Source organism: Diorhabda carinulata, chromosome 6 (assembly GCF_026250575.1).
Source record: "Diorhabda carinulata isolate Delta chromosome 6, icDioCari1.1, whole genome shotgun sequence".
Taxonomy (NCBI): Eukaryota; Metazoa; Arthropoda; class Insecta; order Coleoptera; family Chrysomelidae; genus Diorhabda; species Diorhabda carinulata.
Window position 1 is genome coordinate 22,269,605 of NC_079465.1, and position 27,700 is coordinate 22,297,304.

A 27,700-nucleotide genomic window follows, 5' to 3' on the forward strand; every position below is an offset into this window, starting at 1 on the left:
GCAATAATGTGTATTAAAAAGCAAAAAGCTCCGAATTGATCGTTTACAGAGTAGAAATCGCTTGCCAGTAAATACGTCTTCAAAGTTTTGATTTCAATTGGCAAATGATTGTGCATCTTTTGGCGTTGTAAATTATTGAGCCGCCTTTAACTAATTTCGAGCTTGGAGTAAGTAGATAAAGGTTATTATTGGAATAGAAGTCATTTACAAAGTAGAAGGCACTTTCCAGTTAATATGACATCAAATTATTGCGGAATGCGGGAAAAGATGATATCGATTTGATTCCAATTGACAAATAATTGTGCATTTTTTTCGTATTGTACAGTATTAAGCCTTTAAGCAATTCCGAACGTGAATTATCTAGTTACATATCGAGCTACGCGTTACTAAATTGATAATTGTGCAACGATCTTTCTAAAATTGTAGAATCGGGCAAACGGATTCAAAGATAAATAAGAAAGGAAGAGTCTTTCCAGTAAATATGCACTCAGAAATTGCGGAATGCGGGAAAAGGTGATATCGATTTGATTCCAATTGGCAAATGATTGTGCATTTTTTTGCATTGTAAAGTATTGAGCCTTTAACTAATTTCGAGCTTGGAGTAAGTAGATAAAGGTTATTATTCGAATAGAAGTCATTTTCAAAGTAGAAGGCATTTTCCAGTTAATATGACAGGGAAAAGATGATATCGATTTGATTCCAATTGGCAAATGATTGTGCATTTTTTTCGTATTGTACAGTATTGAGCCTTTAAGCAATTCCGAACGTGATTTGGGTAGTTAAAGATCGTGCTCCGCGTTCCTAAATTGATAATTGTGCAACGATCTTTCTAAAATTGGAGAACCTGGCTTACGAATCGGACAAACGGATTCAAAAAGGATTAAGGAAGGTGTTTAATCCGAGTAAATATCTAACAGATCTCTTTTGTAGTTTGAAGATCGTTCAAATTGAGTTACACCACACGTACCATATAAGGGAAGGTCATATCGGGGCTGCGACTCCATAAGGGCATAATAAATTGTTATAGAAGTGGATGAGTTCAGTTCTTTGGGAACGCAAAACAGAAGGAACAAGCCCTATTCAACGTCGACGACGTCAATGGTTTTAGAAACGTTGAGACAAAGGGTGATTTAAGGGTGATTATATCACTGGATATGGTCCTATAAAGTACCGTGAGATCAAAATTGCTCCAAAAGAAACTAGTGATGTCTGCAAATAGTTATATTTTCCCACTGATGTCTAAATAGATACAAAAAAGGGGTTAGTATTGAACCTTGGGGCACTCCACATTCTATTGACTTGCAAGAAGACCTATCAAGCTGACTTCTGTTGATAAGGTATGGCTGAAACCATACGAGAAGTGTTCCCTCGAAAGCCTTGGAGAAATCACAGAAAATCGTTGCAGTGGATCGTCGAAATTATCCTCAATCTTTCGTTGCAGAATTTAAAGGTGGAGATCATCATCTGAAAGCATTCTAAGGTGTTTTCTATGTCCTGCAAATCAACTGGGTGCTGTAGACAAAAACTGTCTACTCGTCACAAAGTTTGGTCATCGCAAGGCTAAGTATACCATGGAAGATTCGAGATTCTTGGGTGATGCACTTTGTGTGTAATTATCTAGTCTACGTAAGCCCTTATCCATAAGAAACCTAGACCATTTGGACTGCTACTTTAGCCGAAAAAGTATCCAAATGTCTTGAGTAATTTCGATTTTCAATAATCACTTCGCTTATTCCGTTTTAGTTCTTTTAAAATGAGTGAAACTAAGGACTATCCGTGGACTACAACGTGAACAAATATTCATCCACCAAGAGCTTCTGCGGTTTTGAAAAACCACCACCACTGAAGATAAACGTCTTGTATTGATCAGTAAACTTAATCGACGACTCAGGGGCCCAGAGATAGCAGCTCAGATCAATGAATCTAATGATCTGCTTTTCAGTACTTTCACATTGAAAAGGAGATTAAGACAAGCTGTCCTTTTTTTAGAGTATGGCAGTGAATAACAGATTGCAGAGGGCTAAAGAACATAAAAATTGAATAGGGGTGGGATCGAGTTTTATGGGATGAAGACTCAAAATTTGAGGAAGGCAGGAATGATGTTAAATCCCGACTATAAAGTACGAAGAAAGCTCGATGAAGGTTTGAGGATGTTTTAGAGGAAAGTTCGGATAAAAATTTAGAAAAAGAAAATATAATACGTTCTAGCTACCGGAAATTTTATATTTCAGGATGGAAACGATCCCAAACATTCCTCGAAGCTGTGCAAAGAGTATTTGAAAAGAATTGGTAATGATTTGGCCATCAAAATCGCCCGATCTCAACTCGATTGAGCTGTGGGACGAATTGGACGGAAAAGTAGAGCAATAAAGCTTTCGATAACAACAATATCCGTAACTTTGTTTATTATACCAGCTTGAATGGACAATTGTTTAGTCGGACCGCCCTCGTATTGGAAAACATCGATTTCCCAGTAAAATTTTCTGCGGCAATATCATTTTACCGTTGTGTGTGTGTTTTTTTTTTTCATCAATTTTATTTTCATCCTGTTACACTGCAGCGTTCCGCGTCCGCGCCTCTTTTCTCGTCACTATCAGGACGAAACTCCTGCAACCCTTCATCTGAGGGTGGGGCGAGGGGTTACCGAGTCCGTAGGCAGGTATCTGTATGTGATATGTTGCTATAACGACGCAGGTACAGACTCAGATCGATACAGGTAACGGTGGCCGGCGCCATATTGGAATGGCCTGCTCTCGGGAGATCCTGCTGGTGGCGGCGACGGCGGCGGCGGCGTCACACCCACTTCTCGGTTCGTATTTTCTATGGGTACGAGATTTGCGTCGGGCTTCATTTAATCAATTATGATTGGCCTATTTACGAACATATTTTTTTTTATAGAATTTAAGGAATTAGAAATATAATTATCTCAAAAAAAAACGAGATTATCATTTCAGAACGACAGAATCCCAGGACATAAACAGGAAGTAACGTTTATTTTTATTTATTTATCGGGTAGCAGTGGATTGGGTTAACCAAAAGATAGAATCTACTTTTTCAACCGTACATCAGATTCGAAAGTATTTTTCCAAAAAGATAAAAAACAATAACATATTCAGAAATTATCAAGATTATCAATAATATATCACCGATTTCCCTTCGTGTTTGGTAATGGACTAACTTGTTGAAGTGTGTACGAGAGTTGGTAGTTAAGTTACAAGATATGGCAACACTGATGTGAATATGTCAAATCTGACATTGCCATCATGAAGTTCTGCTCACTGGGAACAAAAACAAAGTTACCCTGGACATGGACAAATTAATCACTTGACGAAAAGAAACTAGACAATTTCTTTTATAAGATCACAAGGTTTTTTCAAAAAAAATTGAACCATGTTCAGAAAAAAGGAGAAAACCAGAAGAAATCAAACCATAGACAAAGATTCTTTGACTGCAAGACTGTCAATAGACAAAGATTCTATGACTGCAAGGCTGTTCATAAACAAAGATTCTGTGACTGCAAGGCTGTTCATAAACAAAGATTCTGCGACTGCAAGACTGTCAATAGAAAAAGATTCTATGAGTGTAAGGCTGTTCATAAACAAAGATTCTATGAGTGCAAGGCTGTTCATAAACAAAGATTCTGTGACTGCAAGGCTGTTCATAAACAAAGATTCTGCGACTGCAAGACTGTCAATAGAAAAAGATTCTATGAGTGCAAGGCTGTTCATAAACAAAGATTCTGTGACTGCAAGGCTGTTCATAAACAAAGATTCTGCGACTGCAAGACTGTCAATAGAAAAAGATTCTATGAGTGCAAGGCTGTTCATAAACAAAGATTCTGTGACTGCAAGGCTGTTCATAAACAAAGATTCTGCGACTGCAAGACTGTCAATAGAAAAAGATTCTATGAGTGCAAGGCTGTCCATAGACAAAGATTCTATGAGTGCAAGGCTGTTCATAAACAAAGATTCTATGACTGCAAAACTGTCAATAGACAAAAGTTACATTCCTTGTATTCAAGTTTGTCATAGCAGCCTAGCTTCTAGAGGTACACATCGACTTGCGGAGATCATGTCATGTGACCTTGCATTTAAAAATACTTATAACAGTTACAACAAAACAATAATCTTTGTATCCCCGACAGACTGATACTTGACTCGATAAATTCCAAGTAACCTCCTTCTTGTCCTAATGGCATACAAATAAATTAATCCTTTCCCATATAACATGCATTTTATGGAAAAAACCAATACTTTTCACCTGCTCATCGTTCCATAGTTAAAAGAACCCAGGCGAGGCGTTTGGAATCGAGGAGACGGAAACTACGTCGTTTCTAGAGATTCAGTTCGCGCTACCTTGTTTAAATATACATTTTTAGTTTAAGTTATCGAAATTTGTTTATGGTACTATCCTCGATACAAAGTTTCTGTTCTGTAAAATATCATTATCCACTTATATTTTTATATTTATTACTAAATTATAGTTTTAAAGACTACTAGACGTAATAATTCGCCATTTTGACGATCTGTCGACCTAAAAAATTTGATCTTTCGAAGATTAAACAAAAATAATAACGGGTTCTCGGAAATCTGTCGTTTTCATGCTTTCACTTCCTTTTTAACAAAGAAATTAATCTTTAACGCGATTAACCATATCGTTGGTACTAGAATCGTACGTTTTAGTTAGGATGTACAAATGCCACGTACGACACGTGGTTTTCACTAATAACTTTTTTTTGCAGTTTTTTTATTTTTACTAGAAAAATTAAATACTAATTTCATCTAATGAATATTTATGTAAACGTTAATGACTACCGTAATTTGTTTATTAATCCCGACCAAGGTAAACGGGTTCGCGAAAGAAAAATGTCTCAAATACATGACAGAAACTGCCAATAGATTCTGAATAACCCTCGTAAATTCTATTGCTGTTTTTATTATAACATCTAGTTTCTATATTTTGCAATCGGATGCATGAATTTATTTTACGAATTCGTCAAAAAGAAGAAATAAGATAACGTTATCTCATTTTTTGATGTTTTCAACCAGCTGCTGTATAAAAAAAAATTTAAATAATGTAAATACTTGTTTGGCGCAACGATCTATTAAATCAAAATTAGTTATTTCAATTTTTTATTGCCGATGGGTTTTAAAACATAAATCCAACATTCTGAAGTACCAATTTCTTCCATTTCGACTTCCAATGTTTTATTCACCAATCCTGAATCTTCCTCTCTATATACCCAACTGATTATCATTAATACATTCCATAAATTTCTGGAAAATTTTACTTTTAATGCCCTTTTTATGTTTTTTTTTATGAATCGTCTTGTTTTCAAAAATCGGCAGGTACACGTGGGCGAAGTCACATGAATCCGTACTTTTTTGCGAAATTCCATCATTTCATGCAATATAAATTCGTGGGAGCTCATTTTGGAAAACGGATAGGATTCGTTGATTAGGTCCGCACTGTCATGTGACCTGACACTCTATGGAGCTTTCTCAAGGATCGCGTTTTTGCAAGAGGACCACGAATCCTTTCCGGCATCCAAACTCCAATAGAAAGAGAATTTAAAACTTTTCGTGGACAGCTCAAACGATGCCCCAAATTCATTAATCAAGATGGGCATCAATTTGAACAATTACAGCAACCCTTTTTTGAGTTTTTTCAATCTTATTTCTTCATTTATTTGGATAGTCCACCATTGTAATCATTTTTATATCAAATGTTTTATATATTTAATCAGTTTTTTATTATTAAGAAGATCAGCGAAACTTTTTGATCTCAAAGTTGCAGGAATTTCCACACAAAAAAGTGGTTCCGATACCTCTAAAGCATTTGTATATATGATATATTTAATCACCGTGCGTTGCTCAATATGATCCGTTTTGATACTGAGACGTACTTCTCTTGAATCTATACATAACTAGTTGTACGAGATGGTTTAAAAATATAAAAGGCTAGATTTAAGAAAATCATTAAAAAAGGATGTAAAGCAAGAAGGGGACACCCAAAGAAAAAATTTTTGATACAATATTTGAAGATATTAGTGGGTAGAATGGAATTTCAGTGCAAAAGTCTAGAATGGCAACCCCTGCAGATGTCTGGAGCGTTGTTAATATAGACATACGAGGGTTGTTACACAAGTTTCAGGATTCTTTTGAACCAATTTGAACCATTCCGTTCGAAGTACCTCCAAAATGTGATTTGAATGCATCAATCGCTTCATTGGGTGTAGAAAAACGTTAACCTCACAATTTATTTTTCATCTGAGGTGATAAGAAGAAATCCTTGGGTGCCAAATAAGGATTATAGGGTGGATGATCCATAAATTCGATGTTTTGATTGTTCAAAAACGTTTTTGGTTCGTCAGGCGATTAATTTTTTTTATTCCCAGGGTAAAGTTGTTGTTCGTTCTCATTGAGTTCAAAGATTAGATTAGTGCAGTTCCATACTAGCTTTCGTTAGAAGTACTAGAAGAGCTGCTATGCTATCTGGTAAGCGAGCTGCACATGTATCGATTCTATGGCTGCAAGGCTATTCATAAACAAAGATCCTGCGACTGCAACACTGTCAATAGACAAAGATTCTGTGACTGCAAGACTGTCAATAGACAAAGATTCTATGAATGCAAGGCTGTTCATAAACAAAGATGCTGCGACTGCAAGACTGTCAATAGACAAAGATTCTGTGACTGCAAGGCTGTTCAAAAACAAAGATTCTGCGACTGCAACACTGTCAATAGACAAAGATTCTGCGACTGCAAGACTGTCAATAGACAAAGATTCTATGACTGCAAGGCTGTTCATAAACAAAGATGCTGCGACTGCAAGACTGTCAATAGACAAAGATTCTGTGACTGCAAGGCTGTTCAAAAACAAAGATTCTGCGACTGCAACACTGTCAATAGACAAAGATTCTGCGACTGCAAGACTGTCAATAGACAAAGATTCTATGACTGCAAGGCTGTTCGTAAACAAAGATGCTGCGACTGCAAGACTGTCAATAGACAAAGATTCTGTGACTGCAAGGCTGTTCAAAAACAAAGATTCTGCGACTGCAACACTGTCAATAGACAAAGATTCTGCGACTGCAAGACTGTCAATAGACAAAGATTCTATGACTGCAAGGCTGTTCATAAACAAAGATGCTGCGATTGCAAGACTGTCAATAGACAAAGATTCTGTGACTGCAAGGCTGTTCAAAAACAAAGATTCTGCGACTGCAACACTGTCAATAGACAAAGATTCTGCGACTGCAAGACTGTCAATAGACAAAGATTCTATGACTGCAAGGCTGTTCATAAACAAAGATGCTGCGACTGCAAGACTGTCAATAGACAAAGATTCTGTGACTGCAAGGCTGTTCAAAAACAAAGATTCTGCGACTGCAACACTGTCAATAGACAAAGATTCTGCGACTGCAAGACTGTCAATAGACATAGATTCTATGACTGCAAGGCTGTTCATAAACAAAGATGCTGCGACTGCAAAACTGTCAATAGACAAAGATTCTGTGACTGCAAGACTGTCAATAGAAAAAGATTCTATGAGTGCAAGGCTGTTCATAAACAAAGATGCTGCGACTGCAAAACTGTCAATAGACAAAGATTCTGTGACTGCAAGACTGTCAATAGACAAAGACTCTGTAACTGCAAGACTGTCAATAGACAAAGATTCTATGACTGCAAGGCTGTTCATAAACAAAGATGCTGCGACTGCAAGACTATCAATAGACAAAGATTCTATGACTGCAAAGCTGTTCATAAACAAAGATTCTGTGACTGCAAGACTGTCAATAGACAGTCTGCTGTGCTAGAAGAGCTGCTATGTTATCTGACAAGCGAGCTACGCATGTATCGATTTATATATAATTAATATATTTACGTTCTTGAATGTTCTATGTGTACTTTTTGCGGTCTCATACAACCATGATTCGTCGCTTTCCACCATCTTGTAGACGTCTTTAGAAGCGCCATGAAATTTTTCAAGCATTTCTTTGCACCATTCGACACGAGCTCTTTTTGAACGATTATCTGATGTAGTAGACCTCGAAAGTGTCGTGGAGATGATTCGTCTGATGTTTCTACGTTCCTTTGCGACATGTCCAGTTATTTCGAACAAACGGCGTGGTCGAAATGCTTTGTTGGATTTGGTTCGGTTTGAAAGACCCAAAAAGTCGATTGTTGTTCAAATTCGTTATCTGTCATGATCTTATAGACTTTGCACCAATCGACACGATTTTTTTTTGTGAAACACAGTGTTTCAAAATGGCCCTTAATCACCAAAAGTCGAAGCGATCAGATGGGCTCGAGTTATCGAATTTGTGCAAATATATTACTTAAAAACAAGTTGTAGTGAACAAAATAAATGTTTACAAAACTACGACAATGTCGAATTTTGTATACTGTACATTATAGATGACTTCATGGCCGATTACGTGCTCAAATGTTGTTTAAAACATACCTAAGTTGTATTTATAGATAAATCTCTCGGTTATCATCCATAAATATAAATTAAAAGATGTAGCTTAAGTGACGATGTATGTTTGAAATGTTCGACATTAAAAACAATAGTGATATATGTACGTGTGTATGTATGTGTGTGTGTGTCTGTATGACGCAACGCGTTTATTGAATCATTGGTGCACAGATCGTGCGGTCGTGAATATTTCTTCAGACATTTTTGTCTCGAACCTCGAGACTTTTATTGTCTTTTGAAAACAATCGGAAACAATTTGAATTATGTACAATTACAATGTTTTCTTTTAACTTAATAATAACTAAACAATGAAATTCTTAGTACACTTGGTATTTAATAATGATTTAAATACTAAATACTGATGATTTTGGTTAATACTAGGGTCTAAATCTGGTGAATAGGGTGCATGAAGTAGCAATTCAAACCATTCCAATACCGGTAATGTGAGCTGGTGCATTGTCACTTTTTTCTTAACCAAATTCGACCGTTTTGCCTGATTTCTTCTCTCAAACGTTGCAATAAGTTAGCCTAATGATAGTTTTCAATTTTTCAAGATAGTTAATCAAAATTATCCCACGCGAATTCCAAGAAACTGACTCCTGTAGAAGAAACAGTCTTTTTTTGTTTGTACCTAGTCCTCCCTCTTCAATCCATTGTTTTGATTGGTATTTTATTTCGGGTGTGAAGTCATGGACCCACATTTCATCCATGGTTATGAAACTGCTTTATTTCTATTAAACAATGCCAAATACTCGATGGAAACATCTTCACCAAGCTGTTTTTGTTCTATTGTGAACAAAGGTGACAACCATCTTGCACACAGCTTTCCCATGTTCAAATTATCAGTTAATATACAATGTAAAATGTCTGCTAGCTCGCGCATTTTCAGTCGACGATCATCCAGTGGATTTTCATCAACATTTCTGGTGTTGTTATCTCATTTGGTCGACCACTGCGTTGTTTGTCTTCGCAGATTGTACAGTCTCGTCTAAACTTTGCTACCCAATATTTTACTAGTCTGACCCAGAGGAAAATCTAGTTCAATTTTTTATATTTTGTTTGGTCTAAAGCCTTTTAAATAAACGTATTGTTTGATGGCTGCCAAATAAATACTAAACAACATGGTATATTCAAACATATTCTCTATAGATTGTGTATTTTCCAATATAGTGATATTTTTCATGCAACTACCGCCATCTCTAATTCAAGCCTGGTACATCTGAAACTATCCTCGTATATTAAAGTACCGGGTTAGCAACTATAAAGAGTCGTTGGTCATATTTCAGATACAACAAAAGTAGCACCGAGAATCACTTGAAAAATAATTTTTTTTTTCAAAATTCTAGAGCCCCCATATTTTTTTCAAATTTATCAAAGAATCGACGTCGATTGGTGTTAATTTTTTTGTTATGGAAAATTTAATGACATCAGTTGAACCTTGACGGTTCGATTCGAGAAAAGTTCTAATACCCCGAAGTTCAGTGATTTCGAACGTGACCGGACTACTAGTCAAAACGAATAAGGTCATTCGAAACAAAAACAACACCGTCCGAAAACGAGTCAAGGTGATAATTACAAACGGCATCCCCGGTACATCTAATTTGATATTTATCATTCCAAGAAATCCGAGATTTAGCTGGGACGAAAGTCCAACAAAGAAAATATTTTTTTTTACATTTTTCAAATATAAATTGTTTATTTTTTGACGAACGTACACGGGTACCGGTGGTTTTTTTTTCAATTTCAATGAAATACATTAGATAGAAGGGCATATGTTGTTTTCACCTGCCTCCAGTTCTCTCTGTCTCTATCAACGATTCATCGTCAGCGCCGCAGACGGAATAGCACCTGCCAGTTTGACTCGTGCCCGTACTACCCACCGGCTGCCTGCTGGACCCCTTTTTTTATCCCCAACAAAAGATACTACAATACAATTACCGCACTCAAAATATACGTACTCGCTGTGGGAATTAAAATCACCCGCTCGTGGTTAGCGGAAATCGGAAAACGAGGGTGAAATAACGTCTTGACCGTACACAACTCACGAAACATTAAAATTTTGTTTATAAGGGTAGTTACTTAAGTTTTAAATGTTTTTCAAAATATTTTCCATTAAGATCAAAACGTTTACTCATTAGTTCAAATGTCTATCTTCTAAAATATTGTTTTACCAGGTAAAAAACAAAGTAATAGGGCTAAGAGAAAAATGTTTAATAAAAATACTTTAGTCATGAGGAAATTACAAACTCGATTCATAAGTTAAACTTTCTAAGATAAAATAATTAAATACGGAAAACTGTAGGACTAATTTACGTTTTTAAGCCCTAAAACGTGTTGTAATAAACATAAATTCTTGATCTGCGGTTATAATAAGAATTAATTGGGTGCCAAACAAGAACTGTACGACGAATCAACCTTCAATTAGATGTTTAGACTATTCAAAATAATTTTTGTTTGAACTGATATATCGTGGTTTCCCTAATGGATTTAGCTCGTCCTGATATACCCAAACAGTCGATTTTTATCAAATTTCGGATTCGTATGCTTAGATTCGTGACTGGTCGACTTATAAACCTCAATTTTTTCAATATTTCTTTGTACCAATCGACATAAAATTAAATGTATGCGACTGTGGACGATCTCCAAGAAATTCATCCTGCGGTTCGCCAGAATCGAAGCTCTATGATGGAAATATCAAATTTTGAAAAACGATAAAACCATATCCGATTGTGTATCTTAAAACTTATGTAGCAACCCTCGTAAAAGATATTATCAATTATAAATTTTATTTATATTAATAAATGTTATTTTTATTTTAGAATATCTTAGCTTCGAAATGCAAGGGACCGCTCTGATGCCTCACAACCCCCAACAAGGCTTCCCACCTCCACCAGGACCTACCAGTAAGTAAAATTTGATCGCAATAAAAAAATTAAGTTTGGTCTGCTCTGGTAGCATTCCAATGGGAATTTATTAATAACAAATATTAAATATTTATTTAAATGTTGTCGTGAGATGTGGGAAGATGATTTTACAGTATTTTATCTGTTCAGCGGAAATACTTTACGAGTGACGTAGAAATTATAAACATCTTATCGACCGCACCTCGTCATATCTCTTTTGTCCGTGTGAAAACTAATTCGTAAACAAAATTTCTGTAAGAGTTTAATAAATAAGATCAGAACAGGACTGGAAACGGTAGGATTTCGTTTTTTTTTCCTTTTTTAAAATGTATATTATACCAGGTGCATCCTAAAATACTGTCCCCGTAGACTGCGTCTTTCACGCTTCGGAGTCGACTGATGTTAGTTGTTAAATGTCGACATAAAAGTCGTGGAAATTCTCAATAATAAACTGCTTGAATTTAAAACGATATCGCATAATCTATAAACTAATAATCACAGACGTATAACAAATTTATACATGCGTCGTTTGAAGATGTCAACTAATTAAAATTCATACGGATTTAATAGTAGTGGCGCCATCTATGTGTCAATCTACGAACTTTTAAGCCCACGGTATACTTTTACATCAATAATTTTGTCGTCATTCATATTATTTTTATTTGTTTTAAGTATAAAACTTGATATAGTCGTTTATAAATTTTCTGAATCAGATCCTGGTTTTATAAAAGGAAATGAAACCTGTATACGTGCGGTTTTTACGTCAAATTGTACCATTGTGGTCCATATATTCGTTTTCCGTTCTCAAGTCATCTTATCTCATTAATACGATCCGATGTTTGTGTAAGGAGAGTAAAGATGTGGTTTGATGAACAAACATTTTTTTCTCGGAAATTCGTATAAATAATATTTTCTTTCGCTGATTTCAACGATACTAATAAGTTATTCTGGAATTAATATTATACGAGGAACCGAAATTTGTAATGGAGATTCACAATTTTGTGTCGACTACACCGCTTCATTCCCTAAACCGGCTCTGTCCAGCTACTATGGAATTGTGAAAATTCGCGCGGCGCTTTTCGGCAGGCGCCACATTTTTTTATAAACGGCGGACCTCGTTTCATGTTTATTTGTTAATAATTTTTTAGTAGCAGGCGGTTTATTGGCAGTATTTCTTCTAAATAATTTCTCTATTTATTTCTTTCGTTTCTTTTTGTTCTAGAACTTTATTTGGGAATATAAATGATTTGTGTAAACACAATTAATTAGTTTTAAATAAATAATCGTAGTGAAAAGAAAGCAGAAATTATTTAAGTGATATAATGAGTAAATTGTTATAATAATTTGAGAACGTGAAAGACAATATTTATTAATTCACCCCACACGAATAGAAAAGGTGTAGATAAACACGGGAAACGTTACATTATAATATTTAATCTTCAGAAGTTGTATTAACAGATGTTTTCAACAACTGGAGTTATGTCTTCCACTTTATAGATGATCTGATTGAAGGAACGTGGCTTAAAAGCTCTCAAAACGAAACTAATCCAGAATTGAATGGAGTTAACCATAAACTGATATTGAATTTGGATTCAAAACTTCATATTCAAACTATGTTTTTTTTTGGGTTTATTAAGATTTAAACTTGTGAATGATCGATCCAGTTGTCTTCTATTTTATGGAAGATTTGATTGAAGGATCATGGCTTAAAAGCTCTCAAAACGAAACTAATCCATAACTAAATGGACTTAACCACAAACTGATATTGAATTTGGATTCAAAACTTCATATTCAAACTATGTTTTTTTTTGGGTTTATTAAGATTTAAACTTGTGAATGATCGATCCAGTTGTCTTCTATTTTATGGAAGATTTGATTGAAAGATCATGGCTTAAAAGCTCTCAAAACGAAACTAATCCATAACTAAATGGACTTAACCACAAACTGATATTGAATTTGGATTCAAAACTTCATATTCAAACTATGTTTTTTTTGGGTTTATTAAGATTTAAACTTGTGAATGATCGATCCAGTTGTCTTCTATTTTATGGAAGATTTGATTGAAGGATCATGGCTTAAAAGCTCTCAAAACGAAACTAATCCATAACTAAATGGACTTAACCACAAACTGATATTGAATTTGGATTCAAAACTTCATATTCAAACTATGTTTTTTTTGGGTTTATTAAGATTTAAACTTGTGAATGATCGATCCAGTTGTCTTCTATTTTATGGAAGATTTGATTGAAGGATCATGGCTTAAAAGCTCTCAAAACGAAACTAATCCATAACTAAATGGACTTAACCACAAACTGATATTGAATTTGGATTCAAAACTTCATATTCAAACTATGTTTTTTTTGGGTTTATTAAGATTTAAACTTGTGAATGATCGATCCAGTTGTCTTCTATTTTATGGAAGATTTGATTGAAGGATCATGGCTTAAAAGCTCTCAAAACGAAACTAATCCATAACTAAATGGACTTAACCACAAACTGATATTGAATTTGGATTCAAAACTTCATATTCAAACTATGTTTTTTTTGGGTTTATTAAGATTTAAACTTGTGAATGATCGATCCAGTTGTCTTCTATTTTATGGAAGATTTGATTGAAGGATCATGGCTTAAAAGCTCTCAAAACGAAACTAATCCATAACTAAATGGACTTAACCACAAACTGATATCGAATTTGCATTCATATTCAAATTATGTTTTTTTGTTTTATTAAACTTGTGAATGACCGATCCAGACTGTCGCAAAGTGCCTTTTAGAAGCTCGTATTAACTTGTGCCATCCACACTCTCGTCACTCACTTTATAGCTTCATAAAGTAACAGGGCACTCGCGTTCTCTCGTGTAGATTGGGCTTTAATAACACATATTTTAATATAAATTATTAAAAAAATGTAAACAGAAAATTTTGAATGAAATAACACAGAAATGCCAATAGGAAATGACTAGTTTTAGGTTATATACATCTAGAAAAATCTGAAAGAGGAGCGAATAAAATAGAAAATGAATCATATCAATCAAGTTTCTTTTATTGTGATATATCGATGGAAAAAGTCATTCCAAAGAATGAACCATAATTATATTTACGTAACTTTCTAACTAAAGTTTCTCTAATTGTTTTTTATGTGAGTTAGAGGGCTGCTACTTAAATTTTGAGATAGACAAACAAAACAAATATCACTAATTGGATGTGGACACCAATTTCCAATCCGATTGAGGTCCCTCGCAGGATCGTGATTTGAACTCATCGTCGTTTCTTCAGGGGTAGGAAAACGTTGGCCAAACAAGGATTATAGGGCGGATAATTGGTTTCTTTGGCGAAAAAATGTTGATGTATGATTCAAAATTGATCGGTAGCGAAAAAACGAAAAAAACATTCCGATTTAAAAAAAAATAACATATATCCAACGTTGAGATATGGAAAGTCCCATATCAGTTATGTAGAAATCTGTGCGGTTTTTCTTCTTCTGTTTCGACCACACCTAGATTAGTATCACTATCTCCGATCGAGTCCGTCATCGTCCATACTTTTGCGTAAGACCTTTTTGAATAACAATAGTAATCGGGTCAAGTAAACCGATGTGTCGAATGTGTATGCGTATGTGTTTTGTTTACTAATCGAATAAACTTCAATCCGTTATGGGATAAACCAGAGACATATATGAGACGGTCTTTTCAACGTATCGCCGCTCAAGGGCGTATCTAAACAAAATTATTTCGTCATTTTTTTCTTCGATTGTTCAATTGGATTAATAAATATTCAAATCGACAGTTTTTCAATTATACAAAAATACATTTACATTGCAAAGTACAAAGTAAAATCCAATATTTCCAAAAATAAGTATTCGTAGGAAAAATAACGCCCACAACTCAATATAAAGTAATTTTACCACACTAAGTTAGGATTTTTTAAACATATTCGTAGCCATATGAATTTTGACAGCTGTTTTCTCTAATTTTATTTACCCTTTTACGAGGATGGTCTTAGAAGTATCTGGCCTGACCTAGAGATGGCGGTAGTTGTTTGAAAAATACCACACGTCACGCTACGTTATTTAGTGTTTATTTGGCAACCATCAATAGGGAACGTTATCATCAGTCATCGTTATGGGAGACCTTGGACAGTAACATATTGGGTAGCAAAGATTAGACGAGACTGTACGATCTGCGAAGACAAACAACGCAGTTGTTGACCAATTTGAATATTAGAAAGCGTTTGGCAAGTTTGAAGTGCTACCTCATGCACCCTATTCGCCAGATTTAGCCTCCTAGAATTATTTTCTATTCCTATACTTGGTGGTTAAAGATTTTCCAACATTGATGAGGTGGTGTCGACAGTTAATGGTTATTTTGAGAAGTTTGACGATTCTTTTTATAAAAATTATCGAATTTATTCATCCCATCGCTAGGAAAACTGTATGGAACTAAAAAGATATTACCTAGAAACATACAAATAATTTTTTTTTCAAAATTTTTATGTTTTCTTTTGTTGGGCAAGGTAGTTTTGGGACAATTATCGTATTTCACCATCTCGAATATAATGGATGATGAAACGAAAAATGAGAATCGAAAAAAATATTTATAAAATGATTTTTTTATTAGGATTGGCCAATTTTTTAGTACGCACATGTTTAAAATCTACTTAATTTTCACATCATGCTCGAATTACTATGCGTTACCTTTTTATCTGACGAAAAGGTACAACTAGAAAGCTAAGTCCGAAAATAAATTATAGATAAAAAAATACGCTATCAACAATAATAAAATAATTTTTATCAAAAAAATCAAACCTCTGTCACTATTATAAAAACTAGAAGTGCTTTATATGACATTATATGTACAGATGTGTTGATTGTTGCATCGCTATGATCAAGACATGGTGTCTGATTAGCATTCCAACAGGTATCATTTCCAGTAGAATTTTTAGACATCACAGACGACCTGGAAAAGTCGCTGGAGCTTGTAGAAGGAAATTACAGCAAACAACATCATTGGTGAGGTTTTCGAGAGGTTTAAACACATGAGAAAGTTTAAGAATTTACCTCAAAAGGTCAAGACAAGATGTCTGATTAACATTCCAAAGGAAATCGTTTCCAGTAGAATTTTTAGACATCACAGACGATCCGGAATATCACTGGAGCTTGTAGAAGGAAATAACAGCAAACAACATCATTCGTGAGGTTTTCGAGAGGTTTAAACACTTGAGAAAGTTTTAGAATTTACCTCAAAAGGTCAAGATAAGATGTCTGATTAACATTCCAAAGGAAATTGTTTCCAGTAGAATTTTTAGACATCACAGACGACCTGGAAAAGTCGCTGGAACTTGTAGAAGGAAATAACAGCAAACAACATCATTGGTGAGGTTTTCGAGAGGTTTAAACACATGAAAAAGTTTTAGAATTTACTTCAAAAGGTCAAAACAAGATGTCTGAATAACATTCCAAAGGAAATTGTTTCCAGTATAATTTTTAGACATCACAGACGATCCGGAATATCACTGGAACTTGTAGAAGGAAATACCAGCAAACAACATCATTCGTGAGGTTTTCGAGAGGCTTAAACACATGAGAAAGTTTTAGAATTTACCTCAAAAGGTCAAGATAAGATGTCTGATTAACATTCCAAAGGAAATCGTTTCCAGTAGAATTTTTAGACATCACAGACGATCCGGAATATCTCTGGAGTTTGTAGAAGAAACTAACAGCAGACCACATCATTGATGAGGTTTTCGAGAGGTTTAAACACATGAGAATGTTTTAGAATTTACCTCAAAAGGTCAAGACAAGTTTTTTGATCAACATTCCAAAGTACAACGTCTCCAGTAGAATTTTGAAGTATGACAGACGACCTGGAAAAGTCGCTGGAGCTTGGAGGTTTCGAACACATGAGGAAATTTTACAATTCATCCAGTAACTTCAACAGGTTCAAGCTAAGATGCTAGGTTTAAATTTCAGTCTCGAATAGAATTATTTAGTAGAACACAACGGATATGTTGAAAATTTTTGTTTACGATCATACTATTTTATAATTCGAATTATTTCAGTTTCAGACATGGAATCACCTCCATCTCCAGACGCCGTATCCAAGGAAAAAGCGAATCGCAGCGATTCCGGTATATTCTCCACCACCACAAATACCACAATCGATCAAACGGATCATTCGAAAGTATTCGATAGCGGCGACAACAGAAGCGATTGTTCTTCGCCCGAACGTAAATATTTCTGTCCCATATGCGAAAAAATGTTGACCTCCCAACATAAATTCACTCTTCACATACGATCTCACAACAACGAAAACGAAACGCACGATTCCGATAAGGGCTACATCTGTCGGATCTGTTCCAAAGTATTAAGTTCGAACAGCAGTCTCGATAGACACGTTCTAGTACACAGCGGAGAACGTCCTTTCCATTGCAAATATTGCGGAGATACGTTCACCACAAACGGCAACATGCACAGACACATGAGGACGCATTCCCAAAGACACGAAAGCAGCTACGAATCCGACGGTAGCTTAGACAGCGGCAGTTCCAAAAGCACCGAATACAACAACAACAAAATCGAAAAGAACAAAAGAAAAAATGAAAACGTAGACGTCGGGGAGAAGAAAATGAAAATAGAAAACTTCCAATGCCCCGTTTGCGAAAGAACCGATTTCAATTCGGCGGATAATCTCGAAGCTCATCTAGAAGACAATCATCCGGATTATCCGATTAAATGTAATATTTGTAAGGAAACTTTCACGAATAGTAAACTTTTGAACGCCCACAAGAGCGCCGTACACGATAATTCGACGCCTAAACAACAACCCGTAATCGGTTTTAAAGATTTAACTTTCGTCGATTTTTCCAGCGAAAAATTCCCGCATATCGCTAGAAGAGAATGCGAAATTAATTTACATAAAGCTTCTGCCGGTTTGAAATTTCAATGCACTTATTGCAGCAGGGCCTTTCCTTGTACGAATTCTCTAAACATACACGAATTCCATTGTAATTCTCCTGGGACTAAAGGAAACGATTCGAGTTTAAACGTTTCTCAACCTGATATAAGAAGAATGGAATTTTTTAATAGATTGAATCTTGTGGATAATTCCCCGGAAAAACAAACAGTTAACGCTTTTACTTATAACAAATTGAAGGAACATTTAGATAGAGGGGTCGATAATAGTAAAGATTTAGCTGATATACAATCGATTTTATCGAATATTAATTTGAAAAAATTACAGACGAATCAAACGGATTTTAATACGCAAAAATCGAAAGATGTTTTAGAAAACGATTTCCAAAAAAACGAAGAGGAAGAATCGCAAGATGTTTTCGCTGTGGAATTTAGAAAAATGAAATTACGAGGTGAATTCCCTTGTAGATTATGCCCGGAAATATTTCCAAATTTAAGAGCTTTAAAAGGACATAATAGGAAACATCTTGTTGGTAATAATAACGGTACTTATTACTGCAATATGTGTCCTTATTCTTCAATTGATAAAAACGCACTTACGCGTCATATGCGTACACACAACGGCGATCGTCCTTACGAATGCGCTATTTGCAATTACGCTTTTACTACAAAAGCTAATTGCGAAAGACATTTACGTAATAGACATTATAAATCAACAAGAGAAGAAGTGAAAAAATCAATTATTTATCACCCTTCCGAAGATCCTACAAACGAAGAACTTAATAAATTAGTAACTAAAGAAGAAACTAAAAAAATTGTATCTATAACAGAAGAAAAAATTAATTTCTCTCCCAAATTATCAGATATAATGAGAAAACCTGTTTTTCCCGATTTACAAAATTTAAAAACAACAAAATCGTTTACGCACGAAAATATAACAGATTACCACCAAATACAAAGCGAAAACAATTTCACACCCCCATACCCAACGTTTTCTAATAAAATTCAAGTAAAAGACATAAATACGTTAAAAATAAATAATTACGAAACTCGATCTGAAGAAGAATATATAGAAGATGATGAAGATGATGAAGAACCGTTAGATCTCGTTTTAGATTTAAGTAAAAAGAAACCTACGGATTTATTAGATAAAGATGACGAAGATAAACCACAAGATTTGACTAAAAAAACTTTACCCCCGATACAACAACAAATATCCCCGAATATAGGACATATTTTCGCGGCTCAACAACTACTCAAATCCCCCCCGAAATTAGACGCCGCGGCTTTATACGCCACACAACTAGCTATATATAGAAGCGGTTTTCCGATACCAAATTGGCCTGGGTTACCTATAAATCCATTATTTTTCTCAGCGGTACCGCCTAGTTTACCCCACAATACCCAGGAATTGAAAGAACGTATGCAGAGGTTCCAATTATGCGGTGGTTCGATGATATCGGACGAAGTTAAAAATATCCAATTGCATCGTGGTTTCCCGGATAGATTGGAACAAAGATCCGAAGTGGTTTATTCCACTCCGAAAAAACCAGAAGAACCTTTAAGTTTAAATATCGAAAGTAATTTTCAAGATAACAAATTACAAAGTCCGATTTCGTCGAATAAACCACCGGATGCGATGCATTCCCCCAACGCCGTGAAGATGGTTATCAAAAACGGGGTTTTGATGCCTAAACAGAAACAGAGAAGATATAGAACTGAGCGTCCTTTTACCTGCGAGCACTGTTCGGCGCGATTTACTTTGAGATCGAACATGGAGAGACACATCAAACAACAACATCCGCAGTTTTGGTCGCAAAGACAACGCAGCGCCGTCGGTAATCCGGGAAAGAAACCCCATGTAGGAATAAAACCGGATTTTTGTGATATTAATATACCTAATCCTATCTACGAATTCAACAAATACCAAAAATTTGACGATACCAAAGATGATAAGCTCAAATTTTCTCTATTATCTCAACAACTTTGTAAAATCGATAATAGGAAAGAAGAAGACGAAGAATGCGCTCTGATTATAGACGAGCACGAAAGTAAAATCGATGAAATCGAACAAGAAGACGAAAAACCGAACGTGAAAACGTCGAAAAGCGAAGAAAATTCCGATCTAGTGCCCGTATCTAGATTATTGGATAACGCCTCCCAACAACAATTTAAAGAATTTTTTAAAAGAGAAGGTGAAGAACACGAAGTCGGATTAGCTAGCGAAGAAGACGAGGAAGGTCTAGTAGCCAGCGGTAGTACTAGCGAAGGAAACGTTTCCGGTACAGACGAAAATAAGTAAGTCTCGAACATTTTAGTTTTTTCGAAAAGTTTACGAATAATGAAGTCAATCGACCTATTTGTCGATATTAACATCTCCAACGGCTCGCAATTGCAAGGAGAGGTTGTAAATGATGACTAGTTTCGACGTTATTACGTCTAATCAGGGTGGTATAACAGCTCGAACTGAAGACAACGTCAAAAAGCGACGTGATCGCTTACTGTCGCCATCTTCACTTTTAACTACAAACCACTGATCAGGTAGACTGTTAATATCTACAAAAAGGTCTTGGTAATATCCTGCATTACTTCTCATCACCCCAACGTGCTTTGGGTTGATCTTTTGGTCGTTCTATGGCCGGCTTCCACTCTTTTATCTTTCTGTTCAATTTGTCCCACAGCAACTCAATCAAATTGAGGAGACTGTTACGGCAAAATAATTACTTCCACTATATTTTTCCTGACATCAGTCGTCTAGAATATTATCCAAAGTCACTCAAAAAACTTGAAGAATGTTTAACCATATGAAAAGAACCAAATTCAACTATCATTGTGATTAACATCCTCAATGGCTCGCAATTGCAAGATAATATAACTAATGACTTGTTTCGACGTTATTACGTCTAATCAGGGTGGTATAACAACTCGAACTGAAAATAATTCTTTCGAATACTCTTTACATAGTTTCGAGGAATGTTTGGGATTATTGTCATGCTGGAAGATAAATTTTCTTCCGATTATATGCTAGCAAAAACGTTCTACATTGTCCTTCAATATTTTTTATAGCTTTCGTTTTTCAAAATCTTCCAAAACTCGTCTAATAATCATATTCTTTAGTACAATCTGTTGCAAGCACTTCATCAACTTCATCTGCACGGTGTATTGGATCTAATCAAGCGGCTTTCTGGATTATGGGGTGGGCAAAAACTGTTGATCTGTAGTGTATATCGAAATATCATTTTATTTGTTTTAGATCTGAATCAGATGTGGTCCAGCCGGTGAAGAAAAAGTCCGCTTACTCCCTGGCGCCGAACCGCGTGAGTTGCCCGTATTGCAGCAGGAAATTTCCTTGGAGTTCTTCGTTGCGTCGTCACATCCTGACCCATACGGGACAGAAACCATTCAAATGCAGCCACTGTCCGTTACTTTTCACGACTAAATCGAACTGCGATCGCCATCTATTGAGAAAACACGGTAACTCGGCGACGACTATACCCAACGACGTTACCAACAACGCCAATTATTTGATGAGAAACGTACCGGAACGTCCGTTTAAATGTTCCCATTGTCCGAGCAGTACGTTCTCGACTTATTCGAATTTGAAAAAACACATAAGTTGCAAACATTCCACGAATTTACAAGGCGAAGATATCAAAGCTCAAGGCTACGAGGCGGGCAGTTCGGAAGACGAAAAACTACCCAAAAACGATTGGGATAAACAAACGGCTTACAAACTTCCCGATTGCGCTATACAAAATTCCGATTTACCTTACAAATGCCATTTGTGCGAAGGATCCTTCGCCGAAAGACAGGAAGCTTTGGATCACATTCGAGATAGACACGTGCCCGAATACGAGCTTCTGATGTCGAAAAACGCCCTGGAAAGTAACGGACCCTCGCAAGAAGAACATATTAATAACGACGACGACGACGTGGAAATCCGAGGGAAATTTCCCGATTATTCCAATAGAAAAGTGATTTGCGCTTTTTGTATGCGTCGATTTTGGTCGGCCGAAGATTTGAGAAGACACATGCGCACCCATACCGGAGAAAGACCTTTCAGCTGCGACATCTGCAAGAGAAGATTCACGCTAAAACACAGTATGCTGCGTCATAGAAAAAAGCACAACGTCAATTTCGAACATGACGCTGCAGCTAGCGACGAAGATGGTAATAACGGTTCATCGCCTACGTACTCGAAAAGAGAATGCAATGCGACGGTGAAAACGGACGAATCCGAAGGTACCGAAAGCGCGGATTTGATCGGTAATCTTTTAGGTTTAAGAGGATCTATTATAGATAAGGTATTGACCGCATCAGCGGATGATGCGGCTAAACTTTTAGGCGTTAAAAACGGCGTCAAAGAATAATTATATTTGTTTTTCTTTTTTTTATGGAATTTTATATAATTTTCCCATTTAAATTTTTAATTTTCTTTTTATTGTAATAGAGAAGGAAACGTTTATGTACAAAGAGGTTCGTTTTATTAGAAATATATACTGGAAATGTTAATTTTTACATGCGGTATCATATACAAGGCGCCCAAACAATTATATTCAATAGAGTTGTTTCCAAAAACACATTTCAACATATAATATTGAATTGCGGAAAGGCTCGCACTCTACAAACATTTACCACGTCCCCGGTATCTATCGCATAACTTCTTAATGTACCAAATGAATAATAGACGCATGGAGATAAGTCCGGAATATCAGGAGGGAGTTCTAGTGTACAGTTCAATCAGATGATGATTCTTGAGTGAAGATATGGTTCCATGTTTCATTTTATTCTCATTTTTTAAGTTTTTTTAGAGGAATCACATCAATTGGACGACCAGAACATCCATCATCATCCCCACCACGTTTAAATTCATCGAACCAATAACAAATGGTTCTTTTCGATGTAGCAGGGTCCACTTTTGAAGCAACTGCTTAGCTTGTACAATATTTTCTTCATCAAGAATCACACACGAATTTTTTTTTCGAAAATAACAATTTGGTACTTCAAAAACGTCGTATGGGTTTGATTTGATTTTTTATATAAATCCAAAATCGCTGGATTTTATAAAAATTACAAAATTTTATCTTTATTTGGGATGGGTTGCCTTGGGACAGCGCCTTTTTAGATTTTGGATAATGATAATGATTAAAATTATTTGGATTTTCTAATTTTATGATAATTGAAAGTTTCGTAGTTATCAATTTATGTTTAATAATTAGAAAAAGGTTTTTTTTTGAGAAAAACGGTTTTTTTCATTTTTTACCAAGGCCGACAATTTTCAACGATTTGAAACTTATTTTGGTCAGTGAAATATACGATTTTAGACAAAAAATTCACAAAATAGAATTTTTATAAAGGCTCTGAATGGGTCAAAAAAGGTTCAATAGACAAATTGAACGCACTCAAAATAGTTTAAATATTCAGGTAAGATATGAAATGGTCCTTTATCTTATTATCTAATCCTGATTTTTCAATTTTATCATCTGTAAGGTTTGTTGGATTCGATTCATTGCGTGGATTCCTTTTTCCACAGCTGTCTCCATTTTTTCCTAACCTGTGTGTTTTGATTCATTTCTTCTCTTCTCATTCCTCATTTTTCTTATTATATTTTCACTTTTCCTATCCAGCTCCTTTTCGGTTTTCAATTCTAGTTTTTTCAAGTTCGTGTTTCATGCGTTTTTCACCCCCATATCATCATTTTTTCTGTCCAGTTTCTCCTCCTGGATCCCCCTCTCTTGCTTTAGTAACTTGGTGCTTCATGCATTTCTCCTTTATTGTTTGTTTCTTCTGTCTAACTTCTGTTTGATTTTCCTTCCTTGTTTTTTTATAAAAGTTCGTGTTTCATGTATTTTTCACCCCCATATCATCATTTTTTCTGACCAGTTCCTCCTCGTGGGTCTTCCTCTCTTGTTTTTGTAACTTGGTTTTCCTTCCCTGTTTCTGTAAAATTGTTCTATATTTTTCTTTCGTAGTAATCGTTCGTTTCCCATCCACATTTTTTCGGTACGTTTATATGATCGTTTTATGAACAATATTTTATCTACGGCGTTCTGTTTACTGCTATAATTATCGACACGCGTAATCAACGCGCATTTCGAGCACACAAAACGAAATTGTACGAGGCGTGGTTAAATAGTGATGATGTGATGAATAATTTTAGAAATAATTCGAAAACTAATTTTTTTTATAAAGATATATAAAAAAAATGTATAGATACGCATTGTTAGATTATTTTTTGTTGAAGAATATAGTACAATTTTATTTTCGACTGAATTAGGTTAGAATTTTTAGCTTCTATACCATACGCATTTCCTTCTTAGAAATTATCGCGAAATATATATATTTTTTTTTAAATAAGTTTAATTTGAAATATGTTATTTACATGTAAATACAAAAAAAATATAGGTAATAAGATATTTTTTATCTAGTCACGTTCAATACAACGAAAAAAAAAATTATATGATTGTTAAAGAAGTTGTATCATAATTTTTTTAAAATTTCGTTTCGAATTAATTTTTCATTACATAATATATATTTTTTTTGTACATAAATGAATATACGGTCTAGGTATACCAAATATTATTTATTTCCTATTTGTCAAATTCCTGACACGGATTTTGACAGACCAAACACCATTTCTACTATTAAATCTATTTGCCTTAATTATAAATATATATAATATATATATATATAAAAACGTGTTTTGAGTATTGCCTTTAGATTTACGAAATGTAAATTAAGCAATATAATTATTTTATATATATATAACGCAAATATTTAGGCTTAATACACTTTTTATAGTTAAATTTATAACCGAAAATAAAAAAGATTTCAGAAAAGTTTTAACGAAAAATAATAAATCACAGTTTCCACATTTTTTAAAAATTTATTTTGTATATAAACTAATTTACAAGCACGACACTTTTCATAAAAAAATTCACTTAAAATACGATGTATATCCACAAAATTCCGTTTGATTATTTCATTTCGTAGTTGAAATAAGTCGTATTATAAATTGTTCATTAGATCTGATTCTATGCATAAAAGGTCCGAGGCCTTGTGTGTTTCTTGACTTAAGGCTGCAATACAAAACAAGGCGCAATATTTCTTAATAAAAAGCATGCGCAGATGAAATTTAGCTGATCGTATCATGCAAGATCTCGAGCCTGCAACATCTTCGATTCGACGTTTAACTCTCTTATTGAATTTTTATAAGTGACAGCTATGATGCATTGACAAGTGACACGTGTCGTGTCATATTCATACAAGCGATATTTTGAACTTGCAAGAAATTGCACGCGGCCTTTAAAATCGATAGTGAATGGCTCTTTTTAAACAAGAAAAGCTTCTGTCTCCTGGATCTTTTATAACTCGAAGATAAACGTCTTTTTTTCTTGTTTTTTCATTTCTCTTACATATAACTTTCTATACGTTCAGTCCCACGCCTTTTTTTTCAAAATATTCGAAATTCTCATCAAAACTCATCTTTTCAGTACGAATAATAATTATGTCGAATCTTGTGAATCGAAATTGTCGCCCATTGAAATTTACCGCCCTAGGCTACAACCTACTCCACCTGCTGGTAAATCCCCCACTCAGAATGAGTCCGGTAAATTAACTTGATGTTTTTAGATGTAGAAAACACCCAAAACAGTTTCAGTATCCAAATAGGATTTCAGATGTTTCCATTTTTTCCTTTTCTCTATCTTTTGATTCACCCCCTGTCATCTTAATCATTGAAAGCCCCTTCTCGATCTGCCTTTTTTGTTTTCGTGAATCGTAACAATAATTTTCAAAAAGAATTGCTGTGTTGTTAAACCACTACTGCACTACCACTAATATCTGGGATCTAGTTTTAGGTAGAATTTAGATCAGGATTATACGGTGGCCACTCCATAACCCCAAAACCGACTCCAATGTAAATATGAATTGCGTTATATTTATCTTCAGGGTAGATTCGTGCTCCTATAGACATTAAACCCCGTATCCTGCAGTAACCACCTCCATAAGCACCTCGTGTGTTTGCAGATTGCTCTCTTAGTCTTCGGTACACTTCCCTTCTTCATGGTGGCATATTTTGATCTCATATGAAAACAAAACAGACCCTAATCGATTCAACTTCTAATTCAGATGATCCTGTGCAAAACGCAGGCGTGTTTGCCGATGAGATAGACCAATCGCAGGTGCTTTAAGTCTTCGTCTTACTGTCCGACTTGATTAACGATTCAATATGTCAATGACGGCGTTTAACCTGTTGGAACTTGAACTCGAGCAAACTTTGTCTAAGCAAGGTACATATTTTAGATAAGGAATCACTTCTAGACACCTTTTGGCAGCTTTTTAACTAATTCAGAGGTTAAACGAATAGACTGCACGATCGGACGCTTCGAGTTGGTGTTTGTAATTTCTTTTTTGGCACATTCTACAAATCTGGGGATTAATCAAATCTTTAGATTAGAATGGTAAAGCTCCGGGACCAGACGGCTTGACAATCGAGACAAACGAAACCTGAACAAGTCCTGGAATATCTTAACGAGCTTCTGGGAAAACAAAAGTTGCCGGACCCGTGGAAGAAAGCAAAACTCCTTCCTCCTGATAAAACGCGGAAGGACTTGAAGAAAAAGCATCCCTATCCCCACCAGACCGACTTGAGAGCCAAACGCTCAAATAAATCTGCAATTAAGGAACTGGAAAATAAGATGAAGAACGGCGGTGATAAATTGGGGGTGGATATAAAAAATGGCGGCGAATTTATCACGAAAACTTAATTAATTCAATAATTTTAATGGAGTCAACTTGGGACACATTATTTTTGATTTTGATTCGAATTGAAATTTTTGCTGAAATCTTTTTATTTTAATAATTATTTTAGTCATAGTGAGAAAACCAAAAATCAAAAATTGAAGCTTAAATGTTAAGTAATTAAACGCTATTCCCGTCGTTGCTGTGAGATTTATATAAATGTTAGTTTAAGGTAGATTTACACCTTTATTTTTATTTTTTCGTGCACCTTTTTTCGATTGTATCTGAAAGGGATTTTCTACACACATTCACGCTGTGTCTTAAGAATTGTAAGTTTGTTTTTATCGTTGATATCGATCGTTAATTCGATTATCGAAAAAATCGATTTTAGCAATTTTGAAAAAGCAATTCGAGTGTGTTTTATAGATTTTCAATCATACCTATTATAATATGTAACTGTTTTGTGAATAATCTAATTTTTCGGTTCAGAATATGTATGCCATATTTATTTGTATAATTCAATTTGTGAAATATGTAATGATTACGTTAATTTACTGGTTTATTTTCAATAAATGACAATTGATGCTCATTTTTGTTTTTTTTTTTTCTACCCTTCTAATATTGTTACCGACATACGTTTCAAAAAAACTATCAAAAACGTGTTT

At 35.0% G+C, this 27,700-nt stretch overlaps 1 protein-coding gene across 2 annotated transcripts in view; it reads left to right on the forward strand.

The window, feature by feature from the left end:
* LOC130894806 (ras-responsive element-binding protein 1) overlaps positions 1 to 27,624 on the forward strand; it is a 41,453-nt gene extending 13,829 nt beyond the window's left edge. For both annotated transcript variants that reach the window (XM_057801799.1, XM_057801800.1), the window contains exons 2-4: positions 11,300 to 11,383; positions 17,441 to 20,591; positions 21,547 to 27,624. In XM_057801799.1, coding sequence (XP_057657782.1) covers positions 11,317 to 11,383; positions 17,441 to 20,591; positions 21,547 to 22,663 — 4,335 coding nt within the window. In that variant the 5' untranslated portion in view covers positions 11,300 to 11,316 and the 3' untranslated portion in view covers positions 22,664 to 27,624. The remainder of the gene's footprint in view (positions 1 to 11,299; positions 11,384 to 17,440; positions 20,592 to 21,546) is intronic.
* The last annotated feature ends 76 nt before the right edge of the window (positions 27,625 to 27,700 follow it).